General features: G+C 44.1%; 1 protein-coding gene across 3 annotated transcripts in view; it reads left to right on the forward strand.

Annotated features, from left to right (window-relative positions):
- The window catches only part of TIAM2 (TIAM Rac1 associated GEF 2), a 340,543-nt gene that overhangs the window by 53,058 nt on the left and 266,968 nt on the right, over nucleotides 1–20,517 (forward strand). For all 3 annotated transcript variants that reach the window (XM_078649180.1, XM_078649181.1, XM_078649182.1), the window contains exon 3: nucleotides 2,385–3,596. In XM_078649180.1, the coding sequence (XP_078505306.1) occupies nucleotides 2,391–3,596 (1,206 nt within the window). In that variant the 5' untranslated portion in view covers nucleotides 2,385–2,390. The remainder of the gene's footprint in view (nucleotides 1–2,384; nucleotides 3,597–20,517) is intronic.

Consider the following 20,517-nt stretch of genomic DNA (forward strand, 5'->3'; position numbering starts at 1 on the left):
AAGCCACAGTTAAAAGTTGCCCAGGCACAGTGCACAGCATGGAGAACACTTAAGGTAATGGTGATTTCAAAGCTAAGGTGGGCTCAGAATACTACCTTCATATGTTTGCATCCTAGGAATCCCTAATGCTACAATATGCAGTTCTCAAAAAAGGTATTGCCTGACAGACTTCGTGAGAATACCTGTTACATCCGCTTTTACCTCTGCAGTTTCTCAACAAGGATGTACCAACAAATTCAACAGGGGACGGGTGCTCAGTTGTTGCTTATATCCTCTCACCCCTCTTAGTGATATGATTTTCATGGCTGGGGTAGTTCATCCCCAGCCACGTTGAGATTCCTCCCCAATTACGTCGACAGTACGCCTTTCCCAGAGGCCATGAGGGCCCACCACGAAAAGAAAAAGTGATCTTCTGTAGAGGGGACGCCTACGTTATATTGCAGAAACATCTGAGATCCCTGGAACCAGGGGACATCATTGAAAGACCTGCCTACATCCTTGCAGACCAGGATGCAGTCACCATGTCTGTGAGAGCCCTCGCCCCCCCCACCTCCCCCCCGGGATAAGCGCAACTCATGATGGGTAGAGAGTTACAGTGAACTATTTGAAGCAATAGTAATAGTTGTGCAGAGGATCCTGATGCCCTAAAATAATAAACATCTCAAACTAGGAAATTTTATATTGATCTCAGATCTATTTGACTTCCAGCAGAATGGACAAAATCTCCTTTCATCTCCACTAACTCAAAAGCCAGTTTATTTTATTACACACTTTCATCATATTGTACTTTAAAAATGAAAGAACTTCCTACTTTTAAGTGCAGGTAACTGTGTTCCATTTCTGTTATAGCTGCTATTCGTTTTTAAGGCCTAAGATTATAATAATAATCATAGAATTGTTTTGTGCTTCCTCCTAGACCAGCGGATCGCTCCTCCTGCTAAACTTTTAACAAGTTCTTTATTTTTATTCAGTTATTTTGTCCTTTCTTTGTCTTCCGTTCCCTCTTCTGCATATGTTTCCCTCTTTTGCCATCCATCCTCTATTTCCATAAGATTTTTCATTCCCTATTTTCTCCTTTTTACTTAGGGCCATATTATCAAGAAAGGGCGATACATTATCGCCGCTTTTATGAGCAGGAAACTGCCGCTAAAGCGGCGATAATGGGCTTGATAATATACCTGGGCTTCTATGGTAATTCACAAAGGCATATTATCAAGCCTATTATCGCCGCCTTAGCGGCAGTTTCCTGCTGATAAAAGCGGCGATAATGTATCGCCCTTTCTTGATAATATGGCCCTCGGTTCTTTATTTTCTTTGTACCCTAACTCTAAATATCTCAGGAGAAGGCATTTCAAATAAGTAAGTCCATTAACAGATGACACTTCACATCCCTATGGTCTACCTCAAGCCCCACACTACATAAAAACATACAAAAAAGCCTAAACTAAACAGGAGTATAAATAAACATGTTAGTAAGTAAGCAGCTACAAATCATCATAAAAAGAATCATAAACAAACACCGGTATCTTTTATAAAGTTTAAAAAAAACACACTTTCTAACAAGGGGTATGTTAGAGTACATTGACTTCTCATCTTTTTAATGTACCTACATTTTAGACTTTGCTTTTTCCAATGTAATTATTGTTATTCCTTTTAAATTCTGCAGGCATCAAATTCTTTCAAAGGCGAGAGGCCTTTTACGCCTTTACTTTATTACAACATACACAAAACACTTGTTTTTAATCTGTAGAAATTTCGTTTGGCCTAAAGAAATGGAAAGAACTGACCTGACCCCTTTGCAAAAACTCAATGAGACCTTATATCTGCAGAATGTATTTTGAACACCCATGCTAGACAGAGTGAAATGGACACGTTGGAAAAAACTGCTAAATGGCCAACCTTGTTTATTAATATTGATTAATAACTGATAAAATCATTGCTGACCATTGAGGCCCTTTGCAATCTTGGACATTCTGGTGTAACCTAAACTAAGATGGTCCTCAATTGTTTCAAATGAGAAGCATTGTGCTGGTTATTACTGTAAGAATGGAATGTGCACGATATACACCTCTACGCTCACATGCGTTCCTAATACTTATAATGCAGCAATTGTGTCTTACAAGCACAGGCATGTTGTTCATGGCTTTTCACTGCAAATCCGGGAGCTTAATTCCTAACAGTGGTGGCAGTGTTCCAGACTGTCACTTGCTTAATGAACTAATATATATTTGTGTTGTTTTTAAAGAGGTTTTTCAAAGTTCTCTTTAACGAAACAGTTTTTTGACCATACAAATGCACCTGTTTCCTGTTAAGACATTGCATATGCTATATTTATATTTTTCGTAGTACCACACCAAGTAATGATGTCACTGTTCTTTATTTAGAGTAAAATGGGGAACTCAGAAAGCCAGTACAGTCTTCAAGGACCCAAGCTGCAGGGAGGCAGCATTGCCTCTGGTGTAAAGCAGAAGCCGTGTTCTCTGAAAATACGAAGTATCCACGCGAAAGATGAGACATCCTGCTCTTCTCATGGGTGGGGCCATGGCGCAGGCGTGGGAGGGCCAAACTACAAGTCACGGTCCCTGGCCAGAAGCTGCCTCTCACAGTTTAAGAGCAACCCACCATATGGCTCAAGGCACAGCGACATTGTGGTGAGGACCCCTAAGAGCAACAATCCGGCTAAGCACAGGGCCACCATGTCTGGGAACTGCTGTCAGGGAAACAACAACGCATACTTTCCTGAAAATGGCTACCACTATGTCGGCATTGAAACATCTACAAATCAAGTGGACCCCAAGGAATGCATTGGCCTTATGGTGAACGGTTACAGGGTGCATGACGGTGTCATGTCAAGCCTTGAGCCAGAGGACAGGAAAAGTCCAAAGGTTCTCATCAAAACTCTTGGAAAGCTGGACAGTTGTTTAAGGGTGGAATTCCATAACAGTAACCAAGGCAGAATACCCGAAGAGGACTGCACAGGGCCCGTGCAGCTTCTGAGGTATTCACCTGCTTTGGATGCAAAAACGCCCAACCTGCAAGACGTTAGGAGGAACTCAAGTGTGGATTACACTGCGAGCCATGGCCTGTCAGCCAGTGATTCTGGACCCCGGTCCAGCAAAGGTAGCTCCTTAAGTTCAGACTCTTCCTGGTACGACTGTCCGTGGGGCAATGCGCAGGAGGTCAGTGAGATGGACGGCTCCTACTTGACTCAGAGCACCACAAACGCGAGCATCCATGGTGGTCTTTTGCCAAACGATGACAAGCAAGCCTACAACCAGAGGTCATCTTTGACGTCCCTCCGTGAACTCTACAAGGACAGTTCCTTGGAAAGTGGTCTGCCTTCCGGGAGCAGACTTTCTGGTGACTATCTGAGTGGACACACTGGCTTGAGCAACCGTGTTTCTTTTGCCTCAGACATTGATGTTCCCTCCAGGGTGGACCACACAGGACCCCCTCAGTACTCTTCGTACACCCTCCCTTGCAGGAAATCTAAACCGTTGACTGAGGACTCCTCCAAAAAAGATTCATTGAAAAGTCGGATGCGACGCATCAGTGACTGGACAGGAAGCCTCTCCCGGAAGAAGAGGAAAATACAGGTAGGGTGTGATGCCTCTTGTGGTAATGTACAGAACTGCATTGGAATGTCTTGCTGCAGAAGGTGTTGGTTACTGATGGAGTACTCTTCGTATGTGATTATCTAGTTATTTGGAGAGACTTGTCACCCTTGCAAAGTGAAGAATCTGTCTTCACCCAAAGGGACATGTGAACCTTAGGATGGCATTTTTTCAGATCTGGATAAAATGTGGGGATGCATGCATATGTTGAAAGAAAGGGTTTAGGCGCATAATGTGTTCAACCTTTTTATTTTATTCTTAAATTTAGTGTGAAATTCTTAGTGATGCTGTGTGAGTGCAGTGCAATTTGTTTTATGTACTCATGGATACGGAATGCACTTGTGCAGGTTGGTCTTCTATGCACAAGTACACGGTGTCACATTCTGCTGCAGTGCGTAGAGAATACCTTGGTTTAAGCGTGTGATGATCTCTTAAGGTTCTTGAATGGCACCCTTGGCCACCACTGGAAACAAATGCCCTGTTACCCAGTCCACCTCTGCGTCAGTTGTAAATACAGTAGACAAGCCAAAATATCAACTGCAGAATTTGTGAGACTTCTTTGCTCACTGGCATGTGTTCAGAGTTCATCTATCGTCCTGTTTCGGATGGTCTGCCCGGGTTCAGTTTGTGGTCACTGGTGATGTGGTGTTGTGTATGTCAGCGGGGTTTGCGTTTGCAGTGTGTGGGGAATAAGCAGCACAGCTCGGCTGATGGTTTGAACACATTTCCTGTGCCCGTGAATCTCTGCATTGCAGCCGTGTTAGAAGCAACAGCTTGAGAGCTGATTAGACTATTTGCCAGTGCCAAGCATTATGGACAGAACACTGAAGCAGTTTCCCCCTCGCAGGCAAACAACCCCCCACACACATTCTGACAAGTCGCCTGGGACATGAATTAAAGCGAACAAGTCTGATCCTTACAACCCAACTGCTGAGTCTCGTAAAAGTAAAATGACTCTGGTTTGCCTTTCCGCATAAGAGCACATGCATATTAGAGCTGACAATTAGGCAAACGCAACCTTGGTTCTGTATTAAAAAGAAAGACCTCCTGTAATAATTAAATCCCTGGGAAATGGCATGGAGATAAGGGCACCAGTGAAAAGAATTGTAGCCTCCTAAAGTCGGAGGCATAAATCTTGGTTGTAAATAGAGGGCAGTGGCAGAAAAGTAGTGATGTCAACAGGGATAACGCCGGCTGCAGTGGTTCCATGCAAATAGCAAAATGGAAATTGAGGGCCTGATAATGAGTTTGGCGGTTCGACGGACTGCCAACCCACGGTGGCGGTGCGGCAACTGCCGCACCTGCAGTCCGTCCACTGTAATATGACTTTGGCTTTGATTCGTGATCCCTGTCGTTCAACTTTACAATCCCTGCCGTGCTGGAACGCGCTGTGAATGTCCCGTGTGGCTGCCTTTCTATGGTCCTCCTATGAGCTTTTTAAAGGCAACGCCGTGGGCCAGCTGCCGCAGGACGGCCCGCCCGGATTACAACTTGTAATCAGCTGGGTGGTTGGCGGTGGAGTTTGGCAGTGTGGGAGCGGGGCGATGGCGTGGCGTGCCACCCCGTTCCCAAACCACCAAAATAATAATCAGGCCTGAGTCGCCACTCCCTCAACTACCCAATCCAGCCTCCAGATAAGGCACATAATCATAGCAGGAACCAGGAGCATCATCACGATCCAAACAGATGATCACCAGCTGTGCTTTGTGAAGCAAAGGCCTGAAGATTAGATTGATAAAAGTTGTGAGACTATAGAAGGCGTAGAAAGCAAGATACCCTAAAATTCTTACATTTGAAGGAAAGCTTGAAGTCGTGGTTCGTCAATAGAGTAGTTGATACTTAGTACAGCTAAAACAGATAAGGGCAAGGCCTTGCACATTTCAGATTTTTGAATTTCCTGGAGACAAGAAAGTCTATATGCAAAAGAAAGATCGAAAATAAGGGACAAATATTTTGAGTTTCAGAGCTCAAACCATAAAATATAAATGGAAGAATACTGAATAGAGCTTGAAAACGGCCACTAAAAAGGCATCTCCTTTCCCAAATGGAGTAAAAATGTATAGCCAGATCTCTTGTACTGTGGTGAATGGGCAGATGAATGGCAGAAGAACAAGAGTGAATAGAATAGGGTCAGAAGAGAACATTTCTGATAAAGGAAGTTATTGCATGGAGCAATGTTAATGAGTAAAGTGATAACTGCCGAGTAGTTGAAAAGGAGATGGAAAAGATGGCAAGGAGATGGCTAAAGTTGCAGATGTCTGACTAGTCTACCACTGAGCATGCATTATGTGGTTATTCTCTAGTGGACCCAGGATCATGCTCATCTCACCAGCCGTGCAAAAGAGCATAAAACATGGCAGATCGAATTCCATCCAGATGAAACATCCAGCTCCAATGCTAGGTCTTGGGCACTGGGGGTCATCGGGGATGGATCCATAGACCCTCTGCCCCTGAGCATCGCACTGAACAAGCACACTGATCCTGTAGTTGGATGGAACCAGTAGGGACAATGGGAGAGGCATAGAGGGAAAGAAAGCCTTTGAATAAATGTGCAAACTCTTCAGTGAGTTTCACACAGACCCTTGCACTCAGTAATCGCCCTTTGTGAATGGTGACAAGCAAATTAAAGGTAATGCACAGTATTTGAATCAAACATACTCAGCCTAGCACTTAACCTATTGGGTTGCATGGAGGGGGTGGGAGGGTCAGCTCTAGAGCCCAATGGCTCCAATGTCTGCAGTGCAACAATGAATAACATAAGGCCTCAATAAAAGTAGGACTTTCCACCACTGGTAATGCTGATAAAGGTGTATGCCTTACTGTGAGAGTACCAGTCAGAGAAAAATCCCTGGGTATACACTATCGTATGGACTTGCTATATTTCCATACCCTATCAGTCTAGGCATTCATACACTCTTACTCCCGCAAGGTCAAACAAATCAATCGCAGTGATGGTGAAAGGTTAATTTCCACACTAAAATTGAACGTTCACAGTCTCTTTAATAAAAAACATAAATAAAGATCTACACAAAATGACGAATTAAAATTTCAAAGAACAATCTTTGAACATGTACAATAAAAAACAGGTAATCATAACAGTTCATTACATACATTAGGCAAGCACAAATTCATTATTTAAATTAATACATAAGAAAAGAAAACACATTAAAAGCAAATATAGCAGACAGATATACTATTAAATCACAAAAGAACCCCCTACACAACGTGGCCTTTAAGTTCCCTCGCCACTCTAGTTTCTAGATCCAATGGTCCTTTGTTAATATACAAGTGGTGCAGTCAATAGTACCATTAATATATGCATATCTATTGCTCCCTAGACCCTACTTGGATTCTACACAATAAAGGAATGCGTCGACGCGTTTCGGTGCTGTGGACACTTGATACTGTAGCACCTTCTTCAGGACTGCCGTTTCTTTGGGGTCACCGGCTTCAAGGACTATTACTTAACACCCTCTCCTTTGAGTGTAGGTAAATCAACCCCGTGGGTGTTTGTTTGATCTACCACCTCGGTTCGTGGCTTCTTACAAAGGGTGGAGTTCTTCCTCTTCACTGATATATAGCTGAAGTATAGGGAACCTCTCCACTTCCCTGTAGATATTTGGAGACACTTCCACTCTTCTTGTTGGTCTGTATGTATATCTTAAAAGTTTTTAAAATATTCATGAACGGGCATATGTCAGCGTAGCTCCGTTGGTAAACTGGATATGTTCTTCTGAACTTGGAGTTCGCGTTTCTGCCTCGTTCTCTTGCCGTCTGTGAGAGTAGCCAGGGCCATTATGGTATGCTAGTAGAGGCCACTCTATCGTCCGAATACATGACTACTCGAGGAACCCTGCTTAAACCCAGTGGTGTTTCTCTGAGAACGTGTTTTGTGATACCAGGTTAGCATGTACCATCACACATTTGCAACGTGTCCAGAGATCACACGTCGCTCCCACAATAACACCAAACCGTTTCGTTGTTCAAACTGATCCTGAAAAACTTTGTGTATCCATGATTGTGGGTGAAAATTGGATCATTCGTATTGGGAATGTCGTGGCAGAGGCATATTGCTCGGCAATAGTTCTAGACTGCTTTGCTGTAGTAGTCGATCTGAAAAAACTTGATCATTTAGCAATAACTACTGGGCAACAGTTGATCCGCCAATGGGAGAGGTCATAAAGTAAGATGAGACATCTTGTAGTTAATTTAAAGGAGAGTCTTGTCTTGTAGAATGATGCCATCCTCGGGAAAGCAATGCGCAATACAGGACTGATGTGTCAGATACCCAAAGTGGCAATATTACTGGAATTCATCCTTCCGTAGTAATGATATAAGGATCGGCATGACAAGATGGTCTTTCAATAGGCTTATTATGAACATAGGTGGAGACATGATCATTGTAGCCCAAGGGGTGTTATCCTACATCTGGAGTATGATAAATGGCAGTTGCTAGCCACAGAAGACATTAAGTTTAATTGGCAATTGAAAGCCAAGGAAGAAGTTGACTTTGAAAGTTGTTATATATGCTATATGGCGTAGCACACATGGAATGTGGGAAAAGTTAGAAGAACTAAAAAACTTTCTCGATGCGCTAATAGCGCTCATGTGATGCAGTGCCTCTTGCTTGGAGTACAGCACAGAAGCTCTTGTTCTAGGGACTCCATGGTGAACTATTAGCCTTTCCTAGACATCAGCCCAGGGTCAAAGGAACACCTCTGTGCATGGCTGCTGCCCTTGTTTCCACCCATCCATAACTGCATAGTGGATGGAGTGCTGACGAAGACAATACCACAACCTGAACTCAATCAGATAAATACAATAAAGTCATCTTCATTGATTAAAAAGCTGTTTTGTTGGTTTGTATTTTGAAAGGCAAAGCCTAAGGGCAGAGAATTGATTTTCCACCAAGGGTGCCTTGTCCGACTCTTTAGCGGCTGCAGTGGAAACGGTCCTATCTCCGAGGGGGACAGATTTAGACTTCGACAAGTCTAACAGGAACGGACTTGTAGAATGCAAAGAGCTTTGACGGACATGGACCCGCAATCTGGCATCCAAGGCTGGCGGAGATGAGTTATAAACTACATTATGAGCCACTTCCCCAGGCCTTGAGTAGTACTCTTTCGATAACTGTCAGCCACTTATGTCTTTTAACCCCTTCGATGCTCATGGCGAGCTCAGCTCGTCATGAGTTACGCCTCGTACGCTCATGATGAGCTGAGCTCGTCATGAACCGCGGGTTTTAGAAAAACTCAGCGCACGGCGGTAAAGCGCTTAGCGCGCATGAGGTTAAGAGTGGGATAATGCAGTCATGATGTCTTGCTCCAGTGACAAGTTGAGCTCAGGCATTTTGCACTGGTGTTTTTATGATTTTGCCTGGCAGATTCAGATAGATAGCATTGTTGTATTGAGGCCTTGGCTGTGTATTCAGGTCTTGCCGTGACTATGGCAGTATGATGTTCCATGGCAATGGGATCTTTGTACATGCTTAGCTCCCACCTCAAGGCATTCCTTTCTAAGAGCTAAAGCTTGTTTCACATAGGAATCGTGGGTGACACAATCCTCTTCCCCCACATGACTCTTGGAATCCGTGCTAGCCTGCCCAGTTCTTAGCACCCCAAGAGGGGGCCACAGACTTAGGGAGACTGACCTAACGTCACTGCCGCGTTGCAGCTCGCCTGTGGCAGCAGGACTCACTTTTTACGGCAGATCTTGTGTGCAAACATATATATTTTTTTGTACAAATAAGGTGTCAGCTGCACCTACAACACGTTCACCTGCAAGCTTGGAGCCCCTCATCCTTTTAACTCGCCCCGCTTGTCCCATATGCACAACACACACAAGGAGTACCTATCAAGAAAACATTGTGCCATAAGCAAGCCTACAGCTCGCTCGCTGGGAGAAGTTGTACTCACAGAAATAATAAAAGCAGTGTTTTGCACAGTTTTGCCATCTGCCATTCCTATTAAGACCCGGTATATTTTCCACATCAGTCCAACATAGATTTTGATCCCATAATCTGCGCTTGCCTCGTCGCTTCGGGAAACCTCGGCTGCCTTTTAGAAACCCAACGTGTGGTTTGTTAATTAGGGGGCCACATAACCCAAGGTCAGGACAAGTCCCCTGTGCAGTGTTGTTTCCTCAAGAAGAGTTTGCTTTGGGCGCATACCTGAAAGTGAACCATGGGACTGGAAAACAAAACCTGTTCTGTATTCGAGGAAGGGAAACTGAAAATAAAAGAAGCGGAGACAATCTGTCTCTCAGGTGAGAGGGGCGCTTTGAAGGCCCAAATGTGTGTTTTGAATTCAGCACTTTGATGCATGGACCATGCGGCATGTGGCAAGGGCGTCAGGGGATTGGAGCTATGTGACCTTTGCCACAGCAGAGGCACATGACCTATCATCAAAGGGGGCGTGGGGTCAAAGGGCACGTGCATTGTAGTTTTATAAGTTAGCCAAGGCCGAGCCTCTTCTTCAAAGACAAACAAATCCATTAAGTGTGTATGCTAGGACGTCACCCAATACTGATTTCATTACGATTTGGAGGAAGATATTTTATTCAACTATTGCCAGACAGTGGAAAATGTTTCTTCTATTTCATGTTGGTGTCACGAGAAGTTATTTCTCTCTGATTCAGGATTATATGATTATACAACGCTAACAAGTACCACGCATGGCATTACCACGCGAATTTTACTTCGCATGTGTCTTTACCACACAGCATTTGAGAACGCAGGATTATACACCGCAAAAATTACGTTACAAAACATCTAACGTCCCTTAGAAATGTACATAATGATAGTGATAGGCTAAAAAAATAGTCAAAACTCTAGAACTAATCAAAAGATCGATGTATATATCAATCAAAAACAACAGATTCCCTTACATTTAAAATTGCATTTAATTTAAAATGCGCTTAAATAATACTTCTTTAAGTATAAAGATTAGATTCTTATCTGACTTCTCCACGCCTTTCACCAGCAGCCCTTACTTCCACCAACCACGGACACAAGCGTCAAAACACGTCTTGCAAAATTGATAAAGGACTTCTATAATGACGTACACGCCACGTCGTTAGGGAGGCTCTTGCGTTTTTTATTTAAGTTTTCTTCTTTATTTTTTAAAATCCACTTTTTTGGGGGGGGGGGCCCCCCAAGCCCCCTTTTTTATTTGACCTTTAAGTTAATGACGTACACGCAGGACGAAGGAACGAAGACTGGAAGGAATGAAACTTGCGTGGTAAAGACGGTCGTGGAATGCACCCGCGTTGAAAAGACATTTGCGTGGTAAGTGAATCGTAGTAAACGTTACGCGTGGTAATGCTTCTCCTGATTCAGAGTGTTTATGGTGCCACATTGAAAGGGTTTTGTTCTTGCCCATTTGCTCTTGCTTTGTCAAGTGGGTTCATAAGCAGCAACGACTTATTTAGTACATTTTCGAGAAAACATAATTGGGTGACGGACGACTTTGCAATTAGTTGATGTTTACTCAGTAAACTTTACTGCGCGTTTTCACTCTTTAGCACTAGGAAGTGCCCCAAAAAGGAAACCGTACTACCAAGCAAGCAGCTTGGTAGTATGCTTTTATTTTCATTCAGACTTTTTCTGACAAGTTCAGTTTTTTTGCCAGAAAATAATAGATTTTGTATACAAAGAGACACAAAACAACAGAGCACTCGGGGTCTCTAACTTCTGTTTTTTAGATCGAAGTCTACCAGACAGAGCAGCTGTCTGGTTTGCTAAGGATATCTTGGGGACATTCAGTAAGCTTCACCTGGAATAAATTCCACCCAATAACTTGCCATTTAGCTTTGTCATTTGTTACTCACATTTGCTTGTTTTTATTTCTTTTGCTGGCTTTATTTTTTTTTTTTTTTGTAAAATGGCTTTATTTGTTTTAGGCTGTCTGGGTTGAGCTCGTCCCTCCCGTGGCCCATACACTATTTGCAGTCTTCTTCCACCAGTGTTCGATTTCTGTAACCAGGACTTTAAATCTTGTTCTCATCTTGTCACATTTTCTGTGCATTCAAAGACAGAGGTAATATGTCGGGCTCTGTCTTCAGAGGGAGCTTGGTGTTTGCCTATCTTTATCTGGCTTCAAAGTGAGAGGATGTATGTGACAATAATGCTGGCTACTAGGGTTGTGCTGGAGGAAGGCTATAGAATGATATTTATTCTAGGACACAAAATGTAAATTTCTGTAAATTAACTGTGCAGATATTTAAGAGGATATCAGAATTTGGAAAGCACAAATGAAGCACATTTTTTGGTAATTCATAAGTGTGGTGTAAACAAATATTTTAATACGATCATACGTGATGACATTTCCACACATTATCGTTTGTCCTCAGTAATACTATAGGTCTGTGCAAATGTAATGACCATTTCAATTGAAGAAGTGTTGTCTGTAATGGCACTGTGCTACCACAGCATGCATACTCCACTTCACCCCACTCTGTCCTACTCTGCACCACTCACCACTGCGCTCTACTCTGTGCCACTCCTCTCTGCGCTACTACACTCTATGCCACTCCTCTCTGAGCCACCCCACTCTACTCCACTCTGTTCTACGTCAATGCACTCTACGCCCTTCTACCCCCCACCACTGCACACCACTCCAGTCTAGGTTGCTCTGCTCTACTCTGCACCAGTCCATGCTACACCACTCCACTCTGTAACACTGCATTCTAAACGACTGCACTCTAAGCCAATGCACTCTACTCTGTACCACTTGAATTCTACACCAGTGCATTCGACACCAATCTAATCTACTGTGCACCGCTCACTCTACGCCACTGTACTCTGTGCCACTGCACTGTACCCTCACCACTCAACTCTGTTGTGCACTACTTCACTCTACTCTGAAACAATCTGCTCTACCCCACTGCACTCTATGCACTGCACTGCACTCTACGCCACTCTACTCCACTCTGCGCCATTGCACTCTACGCCATTCTACTCTACGCCACTGCGATTTGCAGTGCACTACTCTGCACCTCTCTACACTATGCCACTGCACTCCATGCCACTTTAACCACTGTATTCTACACCACTGCACTCTACATCACTTCACATAAAATAGTAACCAATGCACTCTACGCCACTGCAACTTGTGCCAATCTACAAGGCACCTCTGCACTCATTGCCACTCTATTCTTCACTGTACCACTGTACATTACACCACTGCTCTCTATGCCACTCTACTCTACATCACTGCATTCTACACAACTGAACTCTACTATACACCACTGCTTCTACAACACTCTACTCTGCAACACTGCATTCTCCACCACTGAACTCTACGCCACTCTCCTCTGCACTCTATTCCACTCTACTGCCACTCTGCTGCACTCTATGCCAAAGCACTGTACGCCACCACACTCTACGCCACTCTAGTTTGTATCACTCCACTCTACGCCACTGCACTCTATGCCAGTCTAATCTATTCTATACCATTACACTCTGCCACTGCACTCTTCTCTGAACAACTGCACTCCACGTCGATGCACTCTATGCCAATGCACTCTACACAACTTTCCTCAAAACCAATGCACTGTACACCACTGCACTCTATGCCACTCCACTCCACGTCAATCTGCTCTGCATCACTATAATCTAGGCCACTATACTCCACTTTACAACACTCCACTCTACGACATTAAACGCCACTCTATATGACACTCTCCTCCACTTTACGACACTCTCTTCACTCCATGCTACTCCACTCTAGAACACTGCTCCACTCTGTTCAACTCCCTCTATGCCACTCTACCCCACTCTACTCTGTCACTGCAATCTACACTCCACTCTAGGCCACTCTACTCTGCACACCCTACACCACGTCACTGCACTTTATACCACTCTAACCATTGTACTCTACACCACTGCACTCTGCATCACTTTACTCAAAACCAATGTACTCTATGCCACTGCAACGTACGCAAATCTACTCTGCACAACTGCACTCTATGCCGCTCTATTCTTCACTTTACCACTGTACTTTACGCCACTGCTCTCTATGCCACTCTACTCTACGCCACACCATTCTACTCTACACCACTCTACTCTACATCACAGCATTCTATGCCACTGCACACTACTACGAACCACTGTTTCTATGCCATTCTGAAACACTGCACTCTCCGCCATTGAACTCTATGCCACTCTACACAGCACTCTATGCTACACTGCGCCAATCTACTGCACTATACGCCTATGCAATGTAAATCACCACACTGTGCCACTCAACTCTGCATCCCTCCAAGCCACTGCACTCTATGCCAATCCACTCTAAGCTGCTCTGCACCATTGCTCTCCACGCTACTGCACTCTACTCTGAATGCCTGCTCTCTACATACATTGATGCACTCTATGCCAATGTACTCTACACAACTCTACTCAATACCAATGCACTCTGCACCACTGCACTCTACGCCACTCAGCTCTGCATCGCCACTCTATTCTGCATCATAGTACTCTAGGCTACTCTATTCCACTTTACAACACTCCACGCCATTGTTATGTTATGTTAATTTTAATTTGTAAGGTGCAACAGCTACCCAAAACACTCCACTCTGTAACACTCTCCTCCACTCTACAAAACTCTCTCCACTCTATGCCACTCCACCCTACAACACTCCACTCAGTGTAACTCCCTCTATGCGACTCTGTGCCACTTTACTCTACTCTGTTCTATTACACACTGCTCCATTCTACTCCACTACCCCAATCCAAGCCACTGCACTATGACACTCTATGCCACTACACTCTACAACACTCTGCTCCAGTCTATGCTATTCCTCACTACTGCACTCTATGACAATCTACTCCACTATATGCCAATCTACAGAACTACTTCTACACCACTCCATGTTACTGTACTCCACTCTATGCCACTCCATTCCACTCTATGTCACTCCACTCTATGACACTATATACTACTGCACCTTACAACACTCTACTCTACACCCTTCCACTATACGACACTCTACACCCACCACAACACTCCACAACACTTTACGCCACTCTATTCTACTTTGCAGTACTGCACTGTATGCCACTCTACTCTAAGCCATTGCACTCTATGCCACTGCCCTTTACACTGCACCACTCAACTCTATCGTGCTATTTCACTCTACTCTGAAAAAGTCTACTCTCCCCCACTGCACTCTAGGACCTGCACTCTACGCCACTGTGCGTCATTCCACTTTATGCCACTTCAATCTACACGACACCACTCCACTCCACTCCACGTCACTCTACTCTACTCTGCACCACTCTACACTATGCCACTGCACTCCATGCCACTTTAACCACTGCACTCTACACCCCTGCACTATACATCACTTTACTCAAATCAAATGCATTCTATGCCACTGCAACCTACACCAATCTACTCTGTACCACTGTACTCTGTGCCACTCTTTTCTTTACTGTACCACTGTACTCTATGACTCTGCTCTCTATGCCACTCTACACCACTCTACTTTACATCAAAGCCTCCTATGCTACTGCACTCTTCTATACACCACTGCTTCTACAATACTCTACTCTGCATCACTGCACTCTCCGCCACTCTGCACTGCGTTGTAAGCCACTCTACTGCACTCTATGCAAAATCACTGTACTTCTCCACATTCTATGCCACTCTAATCTGCATCACTCCAGTCTACGCCACTGTACTCTCTGCCAGTCCACTCTATGCCAATTGCACTCTATGACACTGCACTCTACTCTGAACAACTGCTCTCTACGTCAATGCACTCTTTGCCAATGCATTCTGCACAACTCATCCCAAAACGTATGCACCATGCGCTCTAAGACACTGCACTCTACGCCAGTCTACTGTTCATCACTGTATTCTAGGCCACTCTACAACATTACACTCCACTCTATGACATGACACGCTCTCCACTCTGACACTCCACTCTACAATACTCTATCCACTCTGCTACATTCACTCTATGCAACTTCCTCTATGCCACTCCGTGCCACTTTACTCCACTCTGTGCAACTGTACTCCACTCTGCGCCATTCCACTCTACATCACTCTACTCAGTTTTTAAAAAGAAAAAGAGTATTTTCTAGCAGACTTTGGGATTTTCATTGTGTCTGACTACTATTTGGAAACTGCATTTAAACTTGACAGATTTGCTATAAGACTTAGTCTAGGGAAAACATAGCTGGAGACTTTTTTCTCGCTTTGGAGGATATTCTGTGATACGCACTGACGGTGTCCTGGATGCTCAGTGAAGTGAGACATCCACGCCATTGATCCACGTTTGACCCCATGGGCTTAAGTTCAAGTCCCAGCGAGTTCACTCAGCCATATATCATTCTGAGTTCGATAAAATGAGTTTGAATTGAGTACACCGAGTCTGGTAACAATAAGCATTTGTTACCAGACTCGGTGTACTTAACCCCACTAAGAAGTCTCTTAGGGCTGACACCAGCCCTAAGAGACCTCTTAATGGGGTTAAAGTGCACTATACAAATTTGCCTGCTATATTATGTAAGGCAGTGAGCATGAACTCGGTACCAGCTGGCAGTACTTCGGCATCAGCCGTTTAACATGGAAGACCATGTTGCCTTTGTGAACCTTGCATTAAGGTGACTGATGATTGCGTTATCTCACAATGCCAGTACTGTTATTACATTGTCCTTAGCCTAAGGTAAAAGTTACATTTAGTGGAAAATGATAGAACCATGTAACTGTTAAAAGCCACAAAGGGAAAAAGTATATTGAATTAAAATGCAGGTTTCTAGAGTTCACCTGTGGAAAGTGGATTGAAGTTCGTGTGAGATGTCCAGAGCATTTACTGATCAGAGTAAAGTGTCTCCAAGGTGAGTCCTCACGGAATGAGAAACAATAGAGGATCAAGGAAAGGCCTGAGGAGAGGGAGGTCTAGGGTAAATACAGAGAGTCCTAGAGTGAGCAGAGATGCTCCTCCATGCTCACAAGCAGGAACTATAATTTCCTACTTTTTGTCAGCTGATAGTCCACCTCCAGAGGGCTGGTTTGTTTTGTTGGAATTGTTGCTCCTCTGGGATATCTTGCAGTGTCTGTTTTTGACCATTTTACACCATCAGCCACAAAGGTACCACATAGGTAGTCGGTTTCTTGTTGTCTTATTCTCTTATTGTTATTACACACTGGTGATAGCTCCTAGTTACCTCTGTTCAACAATTATTATTCTCAGCAAAGAGGTTTGAGATGTGCTGTTGGATCCAAGGTACGTGACCAGTCCTCTTCATTTCATTCAGTCTTTGCACCAACAGAGAATCTCAAGCCTTAACTCTCAATCCAAAAACAACAATTGATGGACAGAATGCAGAACAATGTCGTACATTCACCCCAGTACAGAGATCTGGGCCTTAATCCATCATTTTTTTGCTCACCATGCCATTCCAGTTTAGACCCAGCCATATGCAAATCAGTCTTGAACCTGCACCCAATGGGAACAGTCCAGCCCGAACTGCCAGGCCAGGTCCTCCCTGGACTGGAAACAAGCATCCTAGGACCGGTTTTGGACTTTCAGCCCTCATCAACCAGGATAGCTTGACTCCAGTGGCATGGACAGCACGGGACCCACGTCTGGGCATACCCGTCCCACTCAGGGTGACTAATGCAAAAAGAACAATTGATGGACAGAATGCAGAACAATGTCATACATTCACCCCAGTACAGAGATCTAGGCCGAAATTCATGGTTTTTTTGCTCACCATGCCATTACAGTTTGAACCCAGCCATATGCAAATCAGTCTTGATCCTGTGCCCAATGGGAACAGTCCAGCCTGAAAAGCCAGTCCAGGTCCTCCCTGTCCAAGAACGGTTCTACTAACAGAAAGGACCTGGGTTCTCAGAAAGTTTCAGACCCTCACAACTGTATTATGAATGACCCTTTATGAATGGGTGTTATTTGAGCTGATGAAGGAGTGCCAGCTAGTGCAGAGTGGAGGTGCACTTTCAGAGCTGTGCAAAATGTTGCCCTTTTATGTCTGTTCTGTATTTTGCATTTAGTAGTAGTGATCCATGTGCAAAACATTGATCCTTATTACGGGTTCCCTGTATTTATTTGTGGGGATATCGGAAGCTGGCATCTTTGGCTCCCGGCCGGTATCCCCCACCTTAATCTAGGGACTACGAGTGATTTCCCCTGAAATGGGGAATAATGTACGGACCCAGGAATACCAGGTCCACATCATTGTTTTTTCCCAGCCCAGCAAAAATAATGTCCCAAATTTGCATCCCTTTGGCACCTACTTGGAGTAGGTGGTAACCGCATGTGGGGGCTAAATTTCAGTCCTTTGTTCTGGAATTGGGGATAGGAATACGATGGGGAGATAAGCAGGTGAGAGGAAAGCTGGGGGAGCCTTTGCAGCTTCTTCTGGTGTCCAGGAGCAGTGAGAGCAGGGCACGGTGCTTCAGCTGTCCGCAGAGCCAACAGCTCTACATCCGATCCAGGCCTGAGTCTGGTGTTTCCCCCCCTTTTTTTGCTGTCCTTGCCTTTACCTGCGCAATATTGTTTGCTTTGGACCTTTCTTTATATACTTTGCACTTCTTTCTCACAGCTCGTTTAGTGACCTTGTAACTCTGTGAACCTCACAATAAACCTCTTCCAGGTTTCCATTAAATCCTGTTGTGATACAGTCACGGGTTGACTGCCCCAGCATCCTCCACAATCTTCCCTTAGTATTTCAGGCTGGATTGTCATGTCAGCATCCTAGTCCCTCTATACAGCCTGCTATAGAGCTTATTTGTCCCTGCCGCTCTCGAGTAAGCCTCCCAATCGTAAATAGTTGTAGTGATCTGATTGTGCAGGCTGTAAACACTCTCTCATTTGAAATAGTTCTAGTGTGATGTCAGGTCAGGAAACTAGGGATCTGCCCGCATCACCTAAACTACATCTGTATATATTTATATAAATGTGGTTTACAGCTGCGCAGTTAGTAGATCAGAAGTACACTGATTTCCACTTTTATCTGGAGGCAAAGAGAGAATAAACCATGCCGTACTCCAAAAGTGCAACCAATATAGGTGGATGTGGACACAAAAAATGCACTTTTATAATTTGTCTTAGTCGTGATCACAAAACCCATTATTTGTGATCACTACTTGTGGGTTGTACGACGGTACAACACAGGTCAATACATTGCATGCCCTGACCATGCATTTTTTACCACGCATGTTTTTTTACCACGGATATGCTTTTACAACGCATGCCATTACCACACATTGTTTTTATGTACAAAAACAATGTCATTGTGGGGGAAGACCCCCCACACCTCTCAACTTACCTTAACCCCCTGGCTGCGGCCGGAATTCTGCGCCTGTGCGGCACATTCTGACCGCGGGCGTGGTCATGACGGCTCCCTGCCGTCATCAGCACACGCCCACCGTAACTGATGACGACCGGGAGACGTCATCAGCACCGAAGGGGTTAAATACATAAAGGCATGCGTTGTAAAGACATGCGCGTGGTAAAAATGTGTGCTAAAAAAGCGTGTTAAAGGCATAACGAGGTAAAAACCTTGTTGTAAAGGCTTCGGTAGATACCGGTTTTAATGAACACGAAGTGATTGCGCTCAAGCAGTATTGACGTTATTATTAGTTCAAAGTAAGGATGGTGCTGTCAGGAAGGGGAGACCCTAAAAAAAACCTCAATCAGTGTAGAACAACCACACAATCATGAAATGACAAAAGTCCTGCACACTCATGTTAAATAACACATCATGTCGATACATATTTAAGAAGTGATGGAACCAATCCAACGATGGAGTCTATTCTTTTTTTCTTTCTGTTTTATTTGGTCATCAGGCATAGATTACAAACAGCCAGCCGACACGTGTTTCATTGTAGAAAAGCAATGTAGAACATTGCTTTTCTACAATGAAACACGTGTCGGCTTGTTGTAAAGGCTGTTTCCCTTGCTTGTAGCACAGTCTTAATGCACGTATTAAAATGGTGTGACATAGAAAAATGTATTTAAATAGGTCAGTGCTCATGGAGCACAGGCAAACGGCCACAGTGCTTACTTGTGTTCAAAGAAGCGTCAAAACCAAACAATAAAAAAACCCAATCAGACTAAGAATCATCCTTTGCCTGCCTTCACTCATATTTTCCATGCTCCTTATGATTGTATAACCCTTAACAAACATTTGTTACTCAGTTGAAATTGACTCATTGTGTGGTGAAGCAGTTTTGAGGGGGGAAGTTTTACAGCTCTGAGAGTCGGGGCACCAGACACTATTTCCATTCCTCTGTGCTTGTGACTCACTTAAGCTCCTCAGGCAAGTATGGGTCAGGATGTTGGTGGTGGAAGAGAGCAACTCGTGGAACGAATGGGCATTGGGTTATTTATGTGAAACAGTACAGCAACACTTGTAGAGAATGACAGAGAAGTGCAACATAAGCCAGAACACGACTTATTGGCTTTGCTGTGATATATGTTGAGTTTGTTGGGGGCTGTTTAAAAATAAAAATTGAATGAAAAGACCTGCAAAATAAAAGAATACAGATTTTGGTGGCTAATAAATTAATTTTCACAACTAGTTCTCCTGGAATCCCTTTACCTTGGAGAGTTGAAAGGCGAAGGTGAATGGAGAAGGCTGATGGTGTGTCTATGGTACAACTGTAAGTGTAGGGAGCCATATACAGACGAAAGGTGAGGCCCCCCTGATGGAAGTAACTATTCCAGATTGAATAGAATTGAGGGTTGTGCCTGGCAGGATTATTGCAAAGACCCATAGGGTGTTCACAGTGGGAGCATTTTTACTTCTGTTGAGTAGCAACAACCACTTTCAATGACATACTTTCAGTGCAGGTCTTGAGTAAACGAAGAACTTTTTCAGTTGAGCGTTGACCAAGCTGAGTCAATTTAGTAGCTTAGAGGACTATTGCTACAC

Source organism: Lissotriton helveticus, chromosome 6 (genome assembly GCF_964261635.1).
Source record: "Lissotriton helveticus chromosome 6, aLisHel1.1, whole genome shotgun sequence".
NCBI classification, from domain to species: Eukaryota; Metazoa; Chordata; class Amphibia; order Caudata; family Salamandridae; genus Lissotriton; species Lissotriton helveticus.